This window comes from Lactuca sativa, chromosome 4, assembly GCF_002870075.4.
Source record: "Lactuca sativa cultivar Salinas chromosome 4, Lsat_Salinas_v11, whole genome shotgun sequence".
In the NCBI taxonomy this organism is placed as follows: Eukaryota; Viridiplantae; Streptophyta; class Magnoliopsida; order Asterales; family Asteraceae; genus Lactuca; species Lactuca sativa.
Window position 1 is genome coordinate 12359534 of NC_056626.2, and position 14450 is coordinate 12373983.

Here is a 14450-nt window from a genome sequence, read left to right on the forward strand (position 1 = left end):
CGAGTAACTAAATTATGAATGCAATATGCTAACATAAACTATAAAAAGAAATAAATAAAATGAAACTATCATAACTCTACCCGAAAAAAATTATTTATTTGATATTTTTTGTGACCTCAACATTTTAAAATCCTGGATTCAAATTGTGAAGCTGCACAGATTCACACTGTGAATTTGACGGAAAAAAGTAAATATTTATTGAATTTGATATCATTGGAAAAATGATAAAAAAAATTACGAATTTATGTATTTTTATTTTTTTTATTGATAAAAAAATAAACTCTAAAAGTTGAGAAAAAAAAAGATTGGTTCGGTAGTTCGTTGGTTACTAATGGTTTCCTATTGAACTTCACCTTTTATATATATATATATATATATATATATATATATATATATATATATATATATATATATATATATATATATATATATATATAAGGTGAGGTTCAATAGGAAACCATTAGTAACCAACGAACCAATCTTTTATCAAATAACATAAAAATCCATCAACTTATATTTTGATACTATTACCTTATAAACTTTACTTTTACTTTTATAATATCCAATATATTATAAGTTTTTGCATAATATTAATATAATCTACTTTTCTTATGTCTGATAATATTTTTTGGATAAAATAAGAAATAAGTTGTTTTGAATGAGCTATTAATAAACAATATTGAACTAATAAACTCTGTATTACACTATTTATATTACACCAAAACATCCAAGGTTTCATATATGAACTTTCAAATACTAAACATTGATATTAAGAATGAAGTCATACAAAATGTATCATTATACATAAATGTCATCAAGAGTTTTAAAATAAGTCAATTAGTAATATGATATTTAATTTTAATTATATATTTTGCAAGGCGTACGTTTGACTTTATGTTGGTGCGCCGAGAATCATCTTCCTTAATTTGTACATAAAAAATTAAGGTGAATAGAAATATAAAATAGATATTCCTAAGCATTAATATAAATAATTAAAAAAGGGTATGTGGATCTTCTACCATCGGGTAAAGACAACATACATCTCTAATTGTATCAATTCCTATGCGAAATTGAAGTAGACATTCTATGTACACCTTGTTTTCTAATTACATAAACAAATATGAGTAACCAAACATAAAAAAGTTATTTTTATGTAGGAAAAATATTTTAGTTAAATAACCAATTAAATAATATAAGTTTAAGAGTTAAGAGTTTCAAAACATTAATATTTTTATTAATCAATCAATTAAGTAACACATGTTGACATTTTTAAAATCATTATTAAAAAGCATTTGAAATATTAGATTTCAAATGAATTTTGGTTGAAGTGTTTTGACCTCTATTATCTATATATATATATATATATATATATATATATATATATATATATATATATATATATAACATTTTTTCTTGAATATCATTCATTTGAAACCCTCTTTTTTAACTAATGCAACTCAAAAGTTTTCTTAATTATACAATTACAAAACAAAAAAAAAAAACATATTTAAAAATTTTAAATAAATATTTTCGACATCATCCTATATAACATATGATCAATACATTAACGATTAAACCACAATATATAATGATTGTATTACAATAATCTAAAAACGAAGAAAATATAAAAAGAATTAGTATAACAAATTACAAACTAAAAACTCTAATATAATAACATATCTCCAAAAGTGGTCATAAGACCTCAACCCAACACAAAACCTTTAAGTTTGTTTTCTTTCTGAAATTTGTATATGATTTGTATGCATGTCTTTCCAAAAGATTGACTTTTTTATAGTTAACTTTTCACTAAATGATAATTAAACATAATATAAGTTATTAGAATTTTGAGTGTTAAATCATAATTAAGAAAACTTTTGAGATGCATTAGTTAAAAAAAAGTTTCAAATGAATGTGGTTTGGGGAAGTTAAAAAATAAGGTTTCAAATACATGAGACTCAAAAAAAATGTTTTATATATATATATATATATATATATATATATATATATATATATATATATATATATATATATATATATATATATATATATATATATATATATATATATATTGTTTAGGGAATGTGTGATAGCAATTTAAGAAAAAGAAAAAAACAAAACTATTGAATTGAGGTGAACAAAAAAGGTTGCTTTCCATAGGAGTCACTAGTCTTCCACGGGATGGGAGGCAGCACAAAAGTGTTCAACAACTTGCAAGCCAACCAAAGGCATATGCTTTTTAGTTTTTTTTTGTTTTCTAAATTTTTGACTAGAGTTTATATAATAATCTGAGTAGTATTCTTAAATGAATTTTTGATTTTTAGTTTTCTGTGTTATCAATTTCTTTTATGGAATTTGTCTATTTTATGATTTTTTTTATCTCGTTCAGAAATATATTAATGTTAATTTGGATTCACAAAACTTAATCCTCACCAACCTGGCTAGTTAATTGTTGGATTTTTACGCATTAAAATTGAACTTTTCTTTTTCTTCTGAAAAGATCACACATTTAATACTTATTTCTAAAGAAACTTTTATTTTTTTTTTTCAGAAAAAAGCCCTTATATATGACAAAAATCTAATAAAAATGTCAAATCGAAATATATATATATATATATATATATATATATATATATATATATATATATATATATATATATATATATATATATATATATATATATATATAAACTAAAATTGAGTCTCAATTCAGTAAAAACGTAATATATAATATCTTTTATGATTTTTTTTTTCAAAATAGGCTGCTATCGATAACTTTACATATTATGGAGCTTTTGATATTTGGTTTTAAAGAAAAAAGTCGAAGAAAAAAATTTCCTTGGACAATAATATTTATAGTTTTTATTTTAAGCAAAATATTGCCATCAAAAACCATTTCAAATAAGTTTTAAGAGTTTTTAACTTTTGTTTTGTATATGATTATAAATCTTTAAAAGCTAAAACCTATTTTTGCCAACATTTCTCTACAAATAAATGGCACAACTTCCTGTTTTAAGGTCATGGGGTATACTAGGGATGAGATTTAAAATCGTAAAATTGAATTGGATCCGGAACCGTTAGAATTGAAATATGTAGAACCGTTTCAGGTTTTCGATTTAAAGAATAGTTTTATCCGAGTTTCGGGTAATCCGGTTTTGGGTTCGCCGAGTTCAGATAAACCAAGCTTAAGAACTAGGATTGGTGTAAAGAACTGGAACTTGTGCTATGGGCTAGAACTGATTTTTTTGAAAATTTTAAAACATACATATCTCATTCATTAAAAGTCGGATTGACATATGATTTTCTTTTCCAACATGTAGTTTAGAGTTTGTACATTGTTTTATACTATAATTTTTTATTTTTGTTTTCATATTCATTGACTTACAACCCCCAAAGTCGGAGTATCAAAAGCCAGAAACTTTGAGGTTTTTTTTTTGTAGTTTAAGAAAATTTAAAAACATTCATATCTAATTCGTTTGAAATTAGATTCGGTTATTTCCAACATGTATTTTAGAATGTGTACATGATTTTAGACTATATTTTTGTCAATTTTGATTTCATATTCAATGACTTGCCTCCCGAAGTCGGGATATCAAAGTTGAAAAACTCCAACTTTTCAACTATCAAAGTTAGATTATAGTTTTGCTATTTTTGGTTTTATATTCAGTGAATTACAGTCTCCTAAATTTTGGATATCAAATTTGAAAATTTTCAAAGTTCAACCCAGTAAATAATTAAAAAAAAAAAATCGGTTTTCCTGGGTTTTTGGATTTTCTGGTTTTAGAATCACTTTACCCCGGTTCCACTCCACCCACTTTAATGTTTCCATGTTTTTTGGTTTAGACCCACTTTACCTAGTACCGTAATTGGAACCGAATTGAATTGGTTCCTATATACCTGTTCGGTTTTCGGTCCTACCAAATCATATTAAGCGATTTCCGGATTTTCCAAATCCGGTTCCATCCGGGCTAGGTTTGAACATACTTTCATCCTTAGGGTATATCCCTACCACTGGTGGGGGTGGGGTGAGATGACACTTTCATCGCAGATGGGAACACCATACCTTGGTGTGGTAAGGGTGAAGTCTCTCTCTCTCTCTCTCTCTCTCTCTCTCTCTCTCTCTCTCTCTCTCTCTCTCTCTCTGAATGGAACATTTCCCGAGTTTTGAAAAATAAGATGGTTTTGAGGTAATATATGAAAAATGAAAGGTTAAATGTGGTCATACCATCTGGCCTTAGTTAACAACTATTGGCTACCAGTGAGCTTCCAACTAAAATATAATTTTTCCGAACACTTCATACCATATTAGTACATGTTAAATAGACAAAACTACATAAGTGGAATAACGAAACCAAATTTACAATTTCATTTTATAAAATAATTGCAATAACATAAATCATGTTATTTTATTTCATGTTCTACTTACCCATATATATATATATATATATATATATATATATATATATATATATATATATATATATATATATATATATATATATATATATACGGTTATGTTCATTTGAGACCATCTATATTTTGTGAGACCGTGAGACGCATTTTTTTATTTTTTTTATTTTTTTTAGTTAATTCAAGTTCCGAAAATAATATTTAAAAAAAGAATTTTTGGATTTTTCCATTTATTTTGCATTTTAAAATTATTTTTTAGAATATGTACAGTATAATATTCTATTAGAATATTTCACGTATTTTTCAAAAAAAATGGATTTTTTTTATTATTTTTTTAGTTAATTCAAATTCCGAAAATAATATTTAAAACAAGAATTTTTAGATTTTTCCATTTATTCTGCATTTTAAAATTATTTTTTAGAATATGTCAGTTTAATATTCTATTAGAATATTTCACGTATTTTTCAAAAAAAATAGAATTTATTTTTATTTTATTTTTATTTTTTATATTTTTTTTAGTTAATTCAAGTTTCGAAAATAATATTTAAAAAAAGAATTTTTAGATTTTTCCATTTATTCTGCATTTTAAAATTATTTTTTAGAATATGTCAGTATAATATTCTATTAGAATATTTCACGTATTTTTAAAAAAAAAACGGATTTTTTTTAGTTAATTGAAGTTCCGAAAATAATATTTAAAAAAAGAGTTTTTGGATTTTTACATTTATTTTGCATTTTAAAATTATTTTTAGATTTGGTCTTACGGTCTCACAAAATTAGAATGGTCTCAAATGAACCTGAACATATATATATATATATATATATATATATATATATATATATATATATATATATATATATATATATATATATATATATATATATATATATATATAACATTGTGTTCGCAATGTTTTTCTTCTAAGAAAATGAGAAAAACCAAAAAAAGCAAATAAATTATGTTATCTAATTCTAAATTTTGAGTTTGAAAAACCGAATAAAATTATTTCCTTATTTATGTTTTTTCAAACCATTGGGTTAAAACAATGGGACATGATTTTTTTATTTATGTTTTTTATTTATTCAAATAAAATAATTTGACTCTTTTTTATCTTAATTTTACTTGAAGAAGCATCATAACAAATGATATAAAAATAAAATAAATTTTTTTAAGTGGATAAATAAAAAAAAAGATAAATGGAAATATCCCCTCCTAAAACAATAGATGAATTGATAAAAGAAAGCGAGATTTTTTATTATTTTGTTTTCATAGAATATGTAATAAATATAATAAACAGATAAAATGTTTTTCTCATTATATAATTATATAATTGAATAACTCTCTTTTTCCAAAAATTAAAATGGAAAATGAAATGTAAAAGTTTTAGTTGCTACCGCAAAGTACAACTCACTGTACCATTCCTCATTGGGGTCCACATGGGCCCACCTCTCCAATTGCACTACCACACGCTTCTTTATGCTAAAATAGGCCGTCACCCCGACCTCTTATATTCCATTTCCCTTCTCCTTCCTCCCCACTATTCTCTCCACCGTCACCCATTATTCACTTCCGGTCACCGGATTATTCATCGACGACAATGAGATTTCATCCATGTCCATGCACATTGTCTACCCTTTCACCACAACATGATCAAGAACCTGAATTATCAGATTCTCAAAGAAATCAATCTGATTCAAAGTCTCTTTCTTCACTACCGAGTCTGCCTTCAGTTGCTTCGTTAACTTCGCATTCCCAACCACCATCAACCACCGCCAACTACCACTACATCACCACTTTCAAAGCCCACACCTCCTCTATATTCTCCCTCGCCCTCACCGGAAAACACCTCCTCTCCGCCTCATCTGATGGCCAAATCCGCATATGGCCTCGAGACCCTTCATCGATATCATCATTATCCCAGTCTCCACCACTTCCACCAATCGCTTCCGGCGAATCTTCTGTGAAATCCATGGTGGTTCACGGTGACAGATTATTTACCGGCCATCAAGATCATAAAATCCGCGTATGGAAATTAGACGAAAAACAAGAAACGATCAAATGTATTGCGACGTTACCGACACTCAACGATCGTCTCTTGAAGCTTGTGTTCGCGAAAAACTACGTTAAAATACGGCGGCACCAGCGGTGCACGTGGGTGCATCACGTGGATGCTATCTCGTCTCTGGCTTTATCGAATGACGGTTCATTAATATACTCCGGTTCATGGGACCGGACGTTCAAGGTGTGGCGGACGATCGACTTCAAATGCTTGGAATCTGTATGGAATGCTCACGATGACGCCATTAATGCCGTCGTGGTGTCTCATGATGGGTACGTTTACACCGGCTCAGCAGATCGGAAAATTAAGGTGTGGAAGAGACACGGCGGTGAGAGAAAACATAAACTGGTGGATACTTTGGAAAAACACAAATCGGCAGTGAATGCTTTGGCTTTAAGCACTGATGGATCTGTTTTATATTCCGGTGCGTGTGATCGGTCGATAATTGTATGGGAGAAAGCCGGTGGCTGCGGTGGCGATGGGTGGCAGATGGTGGTAGCTGGTGCACTTAGGGGGCATACTAAGGCGATTTTATGTATTACGGTGGTGGCGGATGTGGTGTTTAGTGGGTCAGCGGACAAAACGATTAGAGTATGGAGGAGGGGTATTGATGGTAAAAGTTATTGCTGTTTGGGTGTTTTGGAAGGGCATAAAAGTCCAATCAAATGTTTGGCTGCTGCAGAGGAGGTTTGTACTTCTGGAAGCTCTGGTGGTACATCTTATCTAGTTTTTGGTGGGAGTTTGGATTGTGAGATAAAGATGTGGAAATTATGGGTACCATTTCTTTGAATATTATTATTCTTTGACCAAATTTGTGTGATTATAAATATTTTCAGGATTTACTTTAAATCTTTTAATGTTAATATGAGAGATTGAGAGTGATATGTTTCTTTGGTATTTTATTAATCAGTAATAACGTATTAACGATTATTGCATAAATTGTTATAAGTGGAGGTGGATTTGTACGTGAAATTATGCTAACGAAGCATACAACTTTTGATTTTTTTTACCGGGTTAGTGGCATCTTATACTTAGAACTAGATTATGACCCGCGTTAAACGTGGGGAACACATAAATAAAATACAAAAATTTATATAGATATTACAAAATAATTATAAAAAAACAGGGTTATTGATATTATTGAAACATGTAGAAATTACACTAAAATAGGTAAGTATATATAACGTTGAAGGACCTCTTTATAGACAATATTTTTTGTTTTATTAGTTCAATGACATTGCTTGTCGCATATAAGTATCTTCAAACATTTTTTACTTGTGACACAGAAAACAACTATATACGGCCAACCATGCGTGAAAATGGGTCTAAACAAGTATAATCCAACATTTGACAATGTACTTTCAAAATATATTGTTATTTTATAGCTATATTGCGAAATATAACTGTTTATTTCAAAAATAGCAACTTATTTATGTTCCTTCAAAATGAACCACATAACCCCCCCCCCCCCCCCCCCCCCCAAAGAAACTATAACCAATAAATCTCCAACGAAGCTAATCATCTCCTTCCACTTCATCTCTAATATCAGGTCTTTTTTTCCTTAATTTGAGTTGTTGTCACTATTATCGACAATGTTAAGATTCATTGATGACTTCTTTTTTATTTTAGGGATAACTATGACATAAATCATTTATCAAGTCCATCATTTATGTTTATATCTTCATTTTTTTTGTTGATTTTGATATGCCTTCTTCGGTTTACCACCATCTTTTTTTTTAGAATCCTTTTTTTATGAAATAACATTTTTTTGTGAAATTCGTTCTACGGTTTTTAGTATGTGTAGGTACATTGATTTTTTTGAAGTAAAGAAAGTAGGGTTTTTGTTCGATGTTGGTTCCTATGTTTGGTTCTTATTTTTTGTGATTTCTCATAATCCATTGCGTTTTATTTTCCATCTTTATCTACAATCTTTAAGTATAGAACATTTTATTCATATATTCATTCACTACAGAGTTTAATAAAGGAAAAGAGAAACACCCCCTTAGTTTTATTTACTTTGCAGATCACCGAGCCTTCATGCAAAGCTTACAACATAATGAAAAAAACCAAAAAACCCTTATGAGGTAAATGTCAATTACAATTCTACCCATTTTCCTCTTCTAACAATTGTCTCACTTCAATACTTCAAAACATCTGTTTTTGTGTTTAAACATATTATTGATAGCATGAAAGATCCAAGCATTGTTGCATTTTGGTTAATCACAATGCCTCAAATTATAGGAGGATTTAAATATGATGATGAGGTCAAACATAAAATATGATGGTAATACAAGGTTCGTCTTCTTCTTATTTATTTATTTACTTATTTTTTAATTCAACTTTATTACAAAATTAAATAGCTTTTTTTATTGATATTATAGTTTCTTATTTAGAAAAATACGCGATATGATCAGCTTCTTGATACTATAGCAATGAGAAAACTTGGATGAGCAGGAAGTGAGATAAATTTATAATTTATTAACTTTAATGAGTAATTAATTAATTACAATTTTGTTATTGAATTTGAAATACAATAGGGATTATATCACTGGATCCTGAATGTGCATGAAATGATCCAGTAGTAGCAAAGAACATTCGTTACTATTAAGCAAAGAGCAAATTAGAGGCAGAAGTGATGAAGCTCTATCCACCACCATGACCTCAAAATTGTGTGTGTATGTGTGGGTGGGGGGGATCAGTATAAACAAAAGTTTTTTCATTTATTTTTAGTAATTTACATATTTGGTCCCTTTGTTTAGTTGTCGGTTTTGGTCCCTAAAAGAATCAGGTTGTAGTTTTTGAACCTTGTTTCACTGTTTCATAAAACTTTTATGATTGCCTAAGTTAACAGCCTAACTGTTAGTTTTTTTTTAAATGACCATTTTGCCTTAGAACCAAAACTAAAAACCATATATCATAACAACAACATTTATATATTTCTTTTTTTTTTCTTTTTTTTACTTAAGTTTAGAGTAAATTACATTTTTGGTCCTTGAGTATACCTGATTTTTTTTCAGAAGATTCTGAGGGGTGTTTTTGGTGTTTCAGGTTCAAATGCTGACTCTAGTTGAGTACACACTTCTATTATATCGTGCATTCTTACCTGCCCATGTATGGTACCGATTCTTTTTGAACAAAGAATACGGTAGCCTATTTTCATCATTCACAATATGCTTATATTTAACTTTAAAGCTCACATCAATTGTTGAGAAGGTATATTTGCTTTCATGTCTTTTGTACAACCCGTCTGTTATTATATTATGTCATGTCATCTCTTGTCTTGTTTATTGATTTACAAAGGTACACACACATGTAACATCATAATTTCATTATATATAACATCCAATTTTAACATTGAGTTTACTGTTTTTGAAAATAGGATCATAGTTACTGATTAAAAAGATGGAACCAAGAACCAAACACAACATAAAAAAAAATCAAAAACAACATTATACATCCACATTATAAGTATTCAACAAAGAAACATACGAATGAGTAATCAATTGAAATCTCATTTAAACTTAAAATAGAAGATATTATGCTTCAAAGTGTATAGGTTCATAATAATATCCGAAACTTTTGAAATTTGAAATTAATAGTTTCCGAGATTTCAACATATAATATATTTGGAAAGAAATTTTGAATGGAAATAGAGCCTAAATTTAAGGTTACATTAATAAGGAACCAATTTTGTAGTTGTAAGTTTGGAAAGAATTCAAGTATTATTTTCATTCAATTCCTACATTTAATTTCCTAATATAACGGGTTGACTTCTTGTTTGATCAAGGTGACGTAAGCAAATTGATCTAAGGGTGTAAAACCTATAAAGAAAACACAATCAACGGCTCAGATTGTTTTAGATGATGTCATAAGGTTTCTCTTTTAATAATATTTAGAGATATCTACGATAGTTAATTTATAGTATAACCCAATAAAAGGTTATAACCTGCGTTAAACGCAGGGAACGTATTAAAAAATATACACTACTAGAAAAACAGCCTTTTACGACGCTCATTGCGTGTCGTAAAACGCTCAGACGACGCGCAAATGCGTGTCAAGGAAGGCCATGTCATAAAGAGAGACGACGCGCTTTTGCGCGTCGTCTATTTACGACGCGCATTTACGACACACAATTACGACACGCATTTACGACGCGCCTTTACGACACGCATTGCGTATCAATGAAGGTCCTGTCATAAAGGAAGATGACACGCATTTGCATGTCGTGCTCTTACGACGCACATTTACGACTCGCATCGCGTATCATGAAAGCCCCTGTCAAGAAAGGCCATGTCATAAATGAAGATGACACACATTTTCGCGTATCATAATTGTAAATGTTTAAAAAAAATTATTTATAGATTTACTAATTTTCGAATTAAATTTGTATTTAATCTCATAATATAAAATAAAATATCATATACTAAAAATACAATCCATTACATAAAATTTAATGTCATACAAATAATCATTCCATGGAAAGATAAATAAATCAATAGAAGTTGTAACAAAAATTTACAAACTAATTAGATACAAGAAATATAAAAAATATACCCTCAAATGATTTTCAAAGTCTAATCTCCATGTCAGGTATTCAACTCACTTCTCCAGTTTATCCTTAACTTCTCTAAGCGCTCCAGCATCTCTTGCAGCCTGTGACAACATATAGATCCCAGGTTGCAGCTTTTGATGTAATACAGTAACCATCATCCCATCTTATGTGGATCCCCTCACTTGGATATAAAAAATCAAGCTCCACCACCTACACCAAAAACACATTAATCCACTCTCTAGTCATACTCAGAAGATACATTATTATTATTATAACTAGTATTATCATATAGCATTCAAATTTATCGAAAATAGAATTGTTTTCATATAAATCACATAGTTGGACATACATGCTACATACATCACTTATCTCGATTCCATGCTAATAAAATATATATATATATATATATATATATATATATATATATATATATATATATATATATATATATATATAGGAACAGTAAGTATACCTTAGGTCTTAAATATTCATGGACCTGAAATGTTGAAACTGGAACAAATTCCATGTTGATGTCCCATAACTGCACAACACAAACCAACACCCATATTACTTGATTTTATATGTTATATAAAAATAAATGTTGGATGAGTTGGTTTTTAAATGGACATGGTAGAAAGTATAAAATACAACAGAAGAGCAACAAATCAGAAACCTTAAGGGTCATGTAATCACGACTTAGGAAATTTCGGATTACAGTTAAATCAACACTTGTTGAATTGTTCTTGATGTCATCAACTTCAGAATTTACCTCATTCTGATTTCTAATTTGATCCACTGTGAAAATTTTGAACACATTAGCAAATTTCTAAGAAAATATAAAATTGAAACACATATCAAAGCAAAATATAATTATAAATAAAAAAACAATTTTGATACCATATCGAGAAGGCGGATATCGCGACTTCTGCATTTGCCATGTACCCTACTAGCAAGACCAGCACATCATTGTACCATAATTCCAAGCTAAAAAATACAAAAGTAAAAGAGTCACTTAGTTTTATTGACAACAAAAACACATATTTTTTCATAAGCGGTAGAAAAGACAAGCTTGTTCCTGATTAATTACCAGACCATAACACCGGAAGATATCGAGAGCTTCACAACAGGTAACAACCGAGTCTCGGCTTGCTATCTTTCTGTCCCAGTGACATTTCTTCAACACCAGTAGATAAAGAAGAACCAACAACTGTCTCAGCTTTTGATGATGTATTTCTGAGTAGTAGTGGGCCCGCACCATGGCGCATTACCAAGAAACTATCAAACCCCAATGCACCCGTAATTGTAACCTGAAACATTAAACTAAAATTATCAAGGGCATAATGGTAATTTTTCTATATTACTAAGAAACCGTCGAATCCAAATGCATCAGCATCAGTATTAGAATAATAAAGTAAGTACAACAGCAAAGCAGAAAAATACAAGACTAACCTTATTAGCATTGGCACATAAAAGAGTTGGAAGCCACCTAATCTCACATGTATCAGTCAACAACAAAACAGCATCAGGAGACTCAATTAAATCAGAAAGACATTTGCAGTCATCAAACACTTTTTCCTCTTCTTGTCTAGCAATTGGATGCCCAGGCATAGGTATTGCCATCACTACCCCTCTTCTTCCTACAAACAAATATCAAAAGTAAATAATAATTTATTAATTTCAAACATATTGGAAGAAAAAGAAGAGATTAAATATCTGGTCTTTAAGTATCACAAGAAGAACAACCAAAGAAACTTCATGTTGCAGGACATTATATGGCATCTGCATATTTTCATAGGCATACCATCAACCAAAACAAGTTTAATAAAAAAGAATAAAAACAGAGTGCTTAAGAATGTGAGAAGAAAATTACATTAACATGGGCCATCCATATAGTAACACTTCAGGGCAATGCTTAAGAGGGTATTCAAGCAACAATCGAACAGACTTTGCAAGGCCTCTTTCAGCCAGCTGGCATAAAACCTCCAAAAGATCAAGGCATAACCATGCATGATTTGCATACCCAAATTGAAACTTGGGAGTATTGACTGCATCAACATATGCCTGCAAGCACAAGTGTAAATGAAAACTTGGATCTATCAAAAAATGAAACAACTCGATTGTCCATATAAACATCATACGAATCTTCATAAATCATACCACTTGTTTTTCGCAGTGTGCAAATGTGAATACTTCAGGTGGGACAGAAACAACATACTTCAAAAAAGACAACTACCCCTCGGTGTTTTTCCAGACATTGCCACAAACAACAGATAATGGAAACGGATCCTACATTTCCATCAAATGAATAAGTACAACATAAGCTTCAAATAAAGAAATTAAGAAGTAAAAAAGTATGTTAAAAACCTGGGATGCGAGTCTATAGCAGGAAATCAATAGTGAAATTGTTGCCTCACCAGGGATATAGAAACCCTCATGATCAAGGTTTTTAATTATAGTGGTCCAATTGATTCCAGGAGCCTATATATTATAATAGTAGTATTAATGAAATATCAAATTTACATTATGAAGAAGATCAAGCAAGATAAAGAAGTAAATGGGACTAACAAGCTGCTTGATTGATTCTATAAGGACTTCAGTGTTCCAAGAACTCAACGACGACATATCAGGAAGACTCCCTCTACCAAGAGCAGAACAAAATGTTGAAAATGCATTTTCTTGATCCTGAAGACTGGAATCAGAGCGGACTATTGTCCCTAGTATCATAGCAACAGTGATTTCATTGAGGGGTGAGAATGAAGATAACAAATCCTTGCAAAGCGATACATCTGATGTGGAATTATAGCCCAATTCTATCATCAAGTCAGCCATGTTCACACCAATGGTTCTTGTTGCTACAGTAAAAATATTATAATTTAATAATTTATAAGAAGCTGAGAGTAAAACTAAAAAAGTGGATAAGAATATGAATAGTAAAAGTAGCCCCACATTCTCCATCATATTCTTTTGCAATTCTGAGGGATTTTGCAAAGGCAATTTTTGGCACCTGGGCAGCAAGTATTATGACCAGGAGAACTGCATCATTGTGTTGAGCATATTCACTATGCAAAATAAATAAATAAATAAATAAATAAATAAATAAATAAATAAACAATGTGAAATAAAAACATCAAATTTTGCAGCCACTCACCAAAGAATCATCAAGATTTCCCTTATCGACTCCAGGCAAATCAATTAATTTCAAAGTAGGAGCTGTAAACCATATGATTAAACTAGCGAACGAAAAGAATAACAAATGAAGACGATTTACAGTAAATGAAGCAAAATAGGAAGGCAGTGGTTGTGCATAAAATGGAATTCAAGAGTTACTCATCCACTCTCTGTGACTAAATGGGGGTATTTCGGTCTTTTAATAAAAAAAGAATGGGTATTTAGCTAATGATTCCTGTCCTTTGAGTAACTGGTGGTTAAGC

The 14450-nt window shown here is 29.8% G+C and overlaps 1 protein-coding gene across 1 annotated transcript; it reads left to right on the top strand.

Annotated features, from left to right (window-relative positions):
- Positions 1-5924: 5924 nt before the first annotated feature.
- Positions 5925-7397, top strand: LOC111880031 (protein JINGUBANG). The gene has a single exon (XM_023876446.2). The coding sequence runs from the start codon at positions 6006-6008 to the stop codon at positions 7254-7256; it is 1251 nt and encodes a 416-aa protein (XP_023732214.1). The 5' UTR covers positions 5925-6005; the 3' UTR covers positions 7257-7397.
- Positions 7398-14450: the final 7053 nt, after the last annotated feature.